The 9,980-nt window shown below is 29.4% G+C and overlaps 1 protein-coding gene across 1 annotated transcript; it reads right to left on the bottom strand.

Moving 5' to 3' along the window:
* Positions 1-3,388: 3,388 nt before the first annotated feature.
* LOC129918619 (neuropeptide-like protein 28) lies at positions 3,389-4,186 on the bottom strand. Its single transcript, XM_055999240.1, has 2 exons — positions 4,027-4,186; positions 3,389-3,728 (listed from the first exon to the last, which is right to left on the bottom strand). The coding sequence occupies exons 1-2, from the start codon at positions 4,105-4,107 to the stop codon at positions 3,462-3,464; spliced, it is 348 nt and encodes a 115-aa protein (XP_055855215.1). The 5' UTR covers positions 4,108-4,186; the 3' UTR covers positions 3,389-3,461.
* Between the last annotated feature and the right edge of the window lie 5,794 nt (positions 4,187-9,980).

Below are 9,980 nucleotides of genomic sequence, written 5' to 3'. Positions count from 1 at the left end.
ATGATAAGGTTTTATTTATTTTTAGGCATTTTTCAAATTATAACAGTTTTATAATAGTTTAGTGTAATTAGGGTTACCAGCGTCTGTTATACACTCACAGTTATATTTTTATAATCATGATAAGGTTTGATTTGTTTTTAGACATTTTTTAAATTATAACAGTTTTAAACACAGTTTAGTGCAATTAGGGTTACCAGCGTCTGTTATACACTCACTGTTATATTTATAATCATGATAAGGTTTGATTTATTTTTAGACATTTTTTCAAATTATAACAGTTTTATAACAGTTTATTGTAATTAAGATTCCCAGAGCGTCTGTTATACACTCACTGTTATATTTATAATCATGATAAGGTTTTATTTATTTTTAGATATTTTTTCAAATTATAACATTTTTATAATAGTTTAGTGTAATTAGGGTTACCAGCGTCTGTTATACACTCACAGTTATATTTTTATAATCATGATAAGGTTTGATTTATTTTTAGACATTTTTCAAATTATAACAGTTTTATAACAGTTTAGTGTAATTAGGGTTACCAGCGTCTGTTATACACTCACTGTTATATTTATAATCATGATAAGGTTTGATTTGTTTTTAGACATTTTTCAAATTATAACAGTTTATTGTAATTAAAGTTCCCAGAGCGTCTGTTATACACTCACTGTTATAATTTGTTAAGTGCTTGAATTGACAGCCAAAAAGTAAATCAAGGACATATTTTGGACTGCTTTTGGGAATTGAACGAAATACTTATGGCGCGAGGTTTATCTTTTATATATATATATTTTTTTCAAACCATTACACCGGCACACAAAAAAAAAAAAGTGTCATGTACCAGAAACCAGACCTATCTTTTTATATGTTTTTGGACACGCTGAACCCGAATCTCAAGTCCGTTTGGCCCGGTCACCCTCCAGTTTTGAGCTGTGACTGCATTTCGTTTGAATTTGTATGACTTTTATGGAGTTTTTTGCATTTTTCTCAAAACTGAAGGGTGTTCGGGCAAAACGGACTTGAAATTCGAATTCAGCGGGTCCAAAAACATATAGAAAGATAGGTCTGGTTCCTGGTACATGAAACTTTTTTTTTTGTGTGCCGGGGATGAAAACATGTCGCGAAAGTGCCAGCACACGAAAAAAAAAGTTGTATGTACCAGGAACCAGACCTATCTTTCTATATGTTTTTGGACCCGCTGAATCCGAATTTCAAGTCCGTTTTGCCCGGTCACCCTTCAGTTTTGAGAAAAATGTAAAAAATACCCCAAAAAAGACAAAAAACTTCCTTTTTTTAGTTTTTTGCATTTTACTCAAAACTGGAGGGTGACAGGGCCAAACGGACTTGAAATTCGGATTCAGCGTGCCCAAAAACATATAGAAAGATAGGTCTGATTTCTGGTACATGACACTTTTTTTATTTTGTGTGCCGGTGTTATTAACCCTCTGTAGGCATACCTCTTTTTTGTGACGTGGATAGGCACACCACGGGTGCGAATTTGGTTTATACTTTTTCATGTCGCTAGAACTTTTTTCGTTCACTATATTTTATATAGAATCAAGTATGAAATTGATGTAGAATATTCCGAGGAATTCGAATATTGTATTCACAATTCGGAAAAAAAATATTTTCAACCTTATAAAGAGACTTTTTTGTGACCACTTTTTTGAAAAATCGTATTTTTTTTTTATTTTTGTCCTGTCTAAATTTCTGTAAAAAAAAGTCTTAAAATTTTTAGCAACTTGAACTCTAAGTGGTATTAGCCATAACATGGCCTGTAAAAAAGATGGTTTAAGCAATAATAACACGTTTTTTTTTACCAATTATGGATTTTTTATTATATGTAATGTTTTATGGTATGGGTTTTCCTAGAAGATCCTGTGATTTAATTGGATCGTATCCATCTCCCTCAAGAGTCCTCTTAAAAAAGCTTGGAATTGGTTCTCCTAAAAGATCCTGCGATTTAATTGGATCATAGCCATCTCCTTCAACAGTCCTCTTAAAAAAGCTTGGAATTGGTTTTCCTAAAAGATCCTGTGATTTAATTGGATCGTAACCATCTCCTTCAATGGACCTCTTAGCAAAAAACGGAATTGGTTTTCCTAAAAGATCCTGTGATTTAACTGGATCATAATCAGGCTCTTCTATACTTCGCTTCAATAAATTACGACAATCAGAAAGTCCAATAACAGCTAGAATAATAGCAGAAACCACGAACAACTTAAATGACATTTTAGTTAAAACTTTTGCAAAATAATAAGTGATTTCTTATTTTAGGAATTTCTTTTATAAGAACTATCAAGGAGATCTTTACTTCATTTTTGTTTTTAATCGATCTAAAGTGGAATTTGTTGTTCTAAACAGTTCTACTAGAAGTTTAAAGAAATTGAATTTTCTTGTTTAACAAATTCAATTACCTCAGCTTGTTAGTGTGAAATTATCTTATCAAGCTGTTGATGGCGCTTTGCAAAATGTAAATGCAATAGATAACACTCTGGGCAACAAGGGTTTTGTTTTATTAAGTTTGATGAATTTTTCCGAAGGTTTTTTTTTTTTGGTACAGATCGCGTTTTCGAAATATGTATTCCCGTTTTAAAATCTCAATAATCGAATTTTTGCTACTTTTAAGGAATTTTCCTACCGTATACAGTGGTTTTATCTTAGGAACAAAACAATACTTTTCTAAAATTTCAGTTTGTTGAACTCGAATACGAAATCAGAAATATTCTACCAGCTCGCGTTTTCGAGATATATATTCCCTTTACAAAATCTCAATAACCTATTTTTTGCTTTTTCAGCATTTCTCTAGCTTACAGTGGTTTTGTTTCAAGAACAAAATACAAAAAATACTTTTTTAAATATTTTGGATTTTCTTAACTCGAATCCAAAATCAGAATTTTTCAATCAGCCCGATTTTTTGAGATATTCTCTTTATAAAATCTCAATAATCGATTTTTTTTTCTTGTACTTTTAAGCACTCTTCCCTAGCTAACAGTGGTTTTGTTCCGAAAAAAAAACAATATTTTTCTAAGTGTTTTGGGTGTGTTGAACTCGAACTTGAAATCAGAATTTTTTTATCAGCTCGCGTTTTCGAGATATTCTCGTTATAAAATCTCAATAATCGATTTTTTGCTGTGTACCTATATGTACTATGTATTTAAAAATTCCCCTAGCTGTTTCAAGAACAAAACAATACTATTTCTAAATGCTTTAAGTGTGCTGAACTCAAATCCAAAATTAAAATTTTTCCATCAGCTCGGTTTTTCGAGATATTCCCGTTATACAATTTTAATAATCAATTTTTTTTTGCTACATTTTGAGGATTTGAGGAAAATTTTTTTCTTCAGATTTGTTGACTGAACTACAAATTAATATATATTGAACGCGGAAATCAAACAAACTTGTTCCCAGTAAATCAATAAAATATTTATTTTGTAGGTATGCGTTAAAGCAATATCATTTTAGCAACAGCAAGATGTTGTAAAAATGCAAGGTGTCTGACATGGAGTAATACATGTTGTTACACAATTGCTACCGTAGCAATTGTTTCCATATACGTATGACCCACCGCCATATCCACTGTATAATCCGCTGTATAATCCACTGTATAATCCACTGTATAATCCACTGTATAATCCACTGTATAATCCACCATATCCACCGTAACCGTATCCTCCATAGTATCCCGGCCAACAACTATATCCTGGCCAGACACTGCATGTAGAAATCTAAAGACAAAGACAAAAAGAAATTATTATTTTTGTGTGCGCCAACGCGCCGCCAGCATCCACTTTGAAGAGAATCGAATATTCGTTAAAATTCGAGTTGGTAAATGAACGAATATTCGTTACTCTATTGAATTTTAACAAATTATGGTTTTGGTTAAAAATTTCTGTCGACATGCAAGAATTTCGAATTTCAATAAAAAAAAAAAAAAACAAAAATACAATATATAAGACATAATCAATAATAACGAATCGAATTTTAAAGCGAATTCGATAGTTTCAAAAAAACATAAAAACTTACAACAGCACAAGTTCCAAAATCAAAACAACCAACAACAAGAAGTATTATAAAGAAATATGAAAATAAAGATTTGCTAAACATATTTAAACTTTGAATGATGTATTTATTGTATCAAGGACTGTTAAATGCAAACTGCAATCAATAGGAACGTTCATTGCAATTTAAATATAAAATCTGATTTAAAACAAAGAAAACATTTTTTATGGGGGTACTGATAAATTGTTAGGTACACCTCGTTTATTTAGTTATGTGACTTCAGACTATACTTAATCAAGGTTAACATACAGGTCAGTAATCGGCTCATTTATTATGTATGTAATATTTGTTTTATTTTGAAACTGTTGATTTAAGTAGGTGAAATAATGGGTCGTATATGCAACAAAAATGAGCTTAAGCTCTTATCTCATTTTTCAGTACATTTTCTTGAGATCTATCTGATTTTCTTGTGATACATCTCTAGAAAATGTACTGAAAAGTGAGATAGAGCTTAAGCTCATTCTTTTTGCATATGAGCCAAGGAAGAAATTGCATTATTATTGATAGAAAATTTTAGACATAAACTGATTCAAAATGAATCTCATTTAAGACGAAAACAAATGTCAAAATCATCTAATATAATAACGAATTGCAATATTATGAGAGCAACGAATACTCGTTAATTTTACAACTCGAAATCTAACGATTCCTTCTCATAGTCTAAGAACTTACGGCGAATATCTAACAATAAAAGCATTATTTGTTTATTTGAAAACAATAATCAAGTAGTAGGTAAAAGCGTAGGTGATTGCAAAAAGGGTTGCCAGAAGTCAAAACAAAAATTCAAGAAAAAAAAAAAAAAGAAATAGGTATTCGTATAAAAAAAGTTTATAAGAGAAAACGCTGAATTTGTGAACACCAATTACCCTATTTAACAAATTGAAGTCCACAAATTACCAGAAGCGTCGCCGCCGTAGGTAAATCCATACGTTTTCCTTAGTTGTTATAAAACTTAAAAAAAAAATACCAATTTTTATTCAGTTTCCCCTGTTCTGTTCTGTAAATTTTTTCGCTGGCTATAAATTTTTTTGAATTACTATAAAATCCATTTTATCCCATTAAAATAAAATCATAGGTATTTTCTTAATTAATAATTTTGGAACTTGAAAGTATTTTTACTTTATTTATGGAAGAAAATGAAATTTATAGACATAAAAATGTTTATCACAAGTGATAAAAATTGTAGAACAGGTATTCAGGTGGTAACAAAAATGGAAATAACTTACTTTTCTTTTTTTTTTTGAACAGCTTAAAACTAGTCAACCGATTTAAAGGAATATTTTTAGGTATACAAAAACAGGTACAATTTTCGAATTAAATTTAAAAGAATTTATCTAAGTTTTTTTTTTTTTGAAAGTACCTACCCATTTTTACTTGCGATATAGGTACTTATCAAGTTATGCATTCGTACAAAAAAAAAGTTGAGATAACATTTTTCCATGACATTACGATGGTAGACAATGCCAAAAAAGTGGGTCCCGGAAGTCCGTATGTCTGTCTGTCAGTCTGTCTGTCTGTCTGTATAAGGAGCTACAGCCTAAACGGATGGACCGATTGACTTCAAACTTGGTATGTAACATTTTTTTTAGACTCTCCAGAGGGGTTTTTGGAATTAATTTTTTTGGACCAAAAATAACGGTACTTGTCATGTACCGATTTAAGTAAAGTTGAAATTGCTCAAAAACGGCTCCACCGATTTTGTTTAAAAAATTCAAATGTTAATTTTAAGACAAGGTCTATCTTCAAATTAAATTTTTTTTGAAAATCATTATTAACGGTACCTGTTATAGAACCGTTTTTTTTTTTTTTCAAATCCGATTATCTCTGAAACTGCTTATTCGATTTCAACGAAGCATTTATATAATTTAAATATAAGCCAAAAATAAAATTTCGAAAAAAATAATTTTTTTTTTGAAAATTTTCGAAAACGGTACATTGAATTTTTTTTGAAATTTTGGTTTAAGATGTTGATTAGTGTTTTCTACAAAATGGCAATCCAATTTTATTTTAAAACTTTTTTTCCAAAAAATTATTTTTAAAAAATTAGTTTTTTAAAAAACGGCTCTAACGATTTTGAAATTTTTTTTCTAAAAATGCTTCTTAATATATCAATCAAAACTGCATACTTGTTTTGGAGGGCCATTTGATTTCAGATTTTATTTTATTTTTTTTTTAAAACGAATTTTAATTTTTTATTATTTTTTTTTTTTTACATTTTCAAAATTTCTATATAAAAAGTCTTAAAAATTTAAGCAACTTTAACTCTAAAATCAAGTTCGTGCGACCCAGTCGTGCATTTTATTTTTTTGAAATTTGGTTTTTTTTATTTTCTTAAGAATATTTTTTTGACATTTATTGAAAATTTTCATATAGTACAGGAAAGATAGACTTTTTCCACAAAATGCTTGTTTTTTTTACTAACTTTCCTGCACTTAGATTATAGTTTTCAGATCAATAACTTTCGACTTATACATAGGGTTGCCAGATATATTTAGACGGAACTAGTAATCGAGATTCAAAATCCCGGACTTTCCCGGACAAATAAGGAAAAAAAAAAGTACAAAACTAGGACAAAAAAATGCATAATTTTATAAAAAAAAAAATAACCGAACAATCCTTTTAACTAAAAATCACATTTTTAACCCTTGTTCCCGTAGCATTTTTGTCTTATTTTTTTACAAAAAAAAAAAAAAATAAATAGCTCCTTTGGAAATATTTATCTACTTTTTAGTACTTAAAACTACTTTGAACTACTTTTGCTATACTGAAAAAGTAGTTCAAAGCAGCTTTAAGTACTAAAAAGTAGATAAATATTTCCAAAGGAACGCAGCTAATAAAAAACTCTGAGACAAAGTTTGGCCTTCTCGGTATAGTATTATAATAAACATTTGAGCTATAATACTACAAAAGTTGCAATGCAATTCCAGTTAAAAAATTTTTAAAATTCCATTGAAAACCAATTGCGCAAAATTTAAAACGATTTAGTTAAATGCAAATAAAATTTTTAGTAAGTTACTAAGTAAAGAAATGGTCTTTTTGACTTAGCAACTTACTTAAGTGGCTTTGGATTTTCCTTAATCGTTTAAAATTTTGCCATATTCTATATTTTTGAGTTTTGATTATATTGGAACAGAATACAAAACAGAATTGAGCAGATAATAAACCAAAACAAAAACGCCTCGCTCGTTTTTTGAATAATAAGGGCCAATTTTTCAATAGTCAGATAAACCTCAGAGCTTATTCCTAGGAATAAAAGTTTTTTTTTATATTGACATTTATTCTTATAATAGTCTAACTGACGATTGAAAAATTAGGGCTAAATAAATTAAGAGTAGCATACAAGTAGTGAGATACTTAAAGGCTGAAAAGAGTACAATCCCGGACAATTGATAGAAACTATCCCGGACGTCCCCCACACAGCCAAAAAAGAGTAAATGTCCGGGAAAACCCGGACGCCTGGCAACCCTACTTATACATCGCATGACTTTCAAAAATATACCAAATTATTAGAAATTTGATGGTATATAACTTTTACTGTTTAAAAAACTATGTAACTGATTCCGGGAATGATAAAATCTTTAAAAAACCGAAAAAAAATAAATTAAAACAACATAACCTCAAAACTATTGCCCGCTCAGAAAAATAATGTACTACAAAGAAAAAGATAATTAAATTTCCAATAACTTTGGTCTGATAACCATTTGTATAGGACCCATAGTTTTGGAGATATAGAGCGATTCGCGTTTTCCAAAATGGCGGATTTCGCCAGGGGGGTGGCGTCCCGAAAACCAGGACTTAAGCTTTTCTAATACCCCTCTTTCAGATTTAAAAAATTCAGCCGTCCTGTATTTCGTTCCACAAAATGCCTGTTTTTTTACTAACTTTCCTGTACTAATAGCTAAATATCTACTTTGTACATACATAAATGTACCTATAACCCATGTATAGATATAAAAATTATTTTTTTTTAACGACTAACAAAATTTTCTTTGTTATACAAGAAGCCAAATAGCATAGGGAAGGCCAGTGTTGCCAAAGCCAGCTATTTATCGCCAAACAGGCTCCTTGAACATTTCACTCGCTCCATAAAATTTTGATTTCCGATTCATCGTAATTTGGCTCTTTTAATTTTCAACTTGGCGATTTAAGTTTCCTTTAAAATTAAACCATTTTACAACAAAAATCCATCAGAGGTGTGAATTTGCATACATTTTTCATTATTAATGAGCATAAAAACCAAAATATATCAACAAAATGAAAAAAGAAAAATTGTAGGTATACATAGGTACTTGAAGTTTGATATATCGCACATGTAGTACAAAAGTGTCACAACTCAAAAATCTTCATTTTTCAATAGAGGCGATAAACCAATTTACCGAGAATATAATGAGTTTATTTATTAATTAGTTAATTTTTAGAAGAGGAAATACACTTTTAACCAAATTCAGACAACCAGCATCATTTAAATTATCTTAAACCTTCGAAATTCACGTTTTTAGAGTTGTGACAATTTTGGTGATCTTTGTACACAAAAAATAACACGGTGTAACACTCAAAATATACGCGGGCGGAGACCTATCAGGTTTTGTAGAGCTAGTCGCACTGAATACGAAACTGTATTTGAAAATCCCCTAACACCCCCAAAATCTGGAGTTACGGGCAAAAAACGTTTTTTTGGACCTTCACCCATTGAAAAAATTCTAGCTTCGACAATTTTTTACCCATTTTCGATTTTTTTACAGTTTCTGATAGAAGATAAATATACCTTTTTAACAATGTATAAAACATGTAACTCGGTTAAACCACTTAGAATTTATAAGATGTCAAAGTTCAAAAATTCAATTTTTTTTGTCATTTGCCCATTTTCGGCATCAATTTAAAGTATATGTTTTCAAAACAACATGCTATTTAAAAAATATATTCTAAAACTATATCTATTTCCCAATTGATCGAGGTATTTTTTATGAAAATCACTTCAAAATTGGCTTAGAAAAAAAAATTTTTCGTTTTCAACCCAGATACAGAAATTCGAACTTTTAGATATAGAACAAAAATGTTGTTTCGGCACGTAGTAGGATAAGTTGGGCGCCAGGATTTGATGAAGAGTTTTTGTAGAGGAGCTCAATACAAACATTTTTTTTCTTTAGGAGGGGGGTCTATCTCCCCCCGTTTAGGTGGGAGGGGCATTTTTCTAAAAAAAATTATCAAAATAAAAAAAAATTATTAAAAAACAACGGCAACACTTACAGTAATAAATGATACCATTTCCAAAAGGCAAAATTGTGCATTTGATTCTAATTTTTAAATCAATATAATATTACCAATAGTTTTTGAAATAATCGATTTCAAAGTTAAAAATAGGGAAAAAAAAAATTTTGAAAACTCATTTTATACTATTTTTGTCCAGACTGTGAATTTTAGTAAATAAATTACTTAGACAGAAAACTGCCTCAATTAATTCCTTATCGAACAGTGAAAACTATATGTTTCTATGTCTTCTAGTTTTTGAGAAAATTTAAAAATAAAAACAAATAAAAACAAAAAATATTTTGAAAAAAGAAAAATCTGATAAAATAATTTTTCAATTTTCCCAAAAACTAGAAAACATAGAAACATATAGTTTTCACGGTTCGATAAGGAATCAATTGAGGCAGTTTTCTTTGTGAGTAATTTTTTTTACTAAAATTCGCAGTCTGGACAAAAATAGTATAAAATGAGTTTAAAATTACTTTGGCATTATTTCCGCAGATAGGTACCTATTCGAAAAGAAAAAAAAAAAAAATCATGTGTGCAATTCACACGTGGTAGAAGTGAAACCTTAAAAAATCATTTTTCTTGGAAAAAAAAATATAAAAAAAATCTACCTATTTTTATTCTATCACCTTCAAATCCATGTTTTTTATATGACAACCTAGATA

Source organism: Episyrphus balteatus, chromosome 4 (genome assembly GCF_945859705.1).
Source record: "Episyrphus balteatus chromosome 4, idEpiBalt1.1, whole genome shotgun sequence".
NCBI lineage: Eukaryota > Metazoa > Arthropoda > Insecta > Diptera > Syrphidae > Episyrphus > Episyrphus balteatus.
This window is presented reverse-complemented; position numbering and strand designations above follow the sequence as displayed.

Bases quoted from the DNA above. Each gene is read 5' to 3' on its own strand.
- LOC129918619 (XM_055999240.1), bottom strand. From the start codon at position 4,107: ATGTTTAGCAAATCTTTATTTTCATATTTCTTTATAATACTTCTTGTT. The intron at 3,729-4,026 runs GTAAGTTTTTAT...CTTTGTCTTTAG, and splicing joins ATTTTGGAACTTGTGCTGTT to ATTTCTACATGCAGTGTCTG.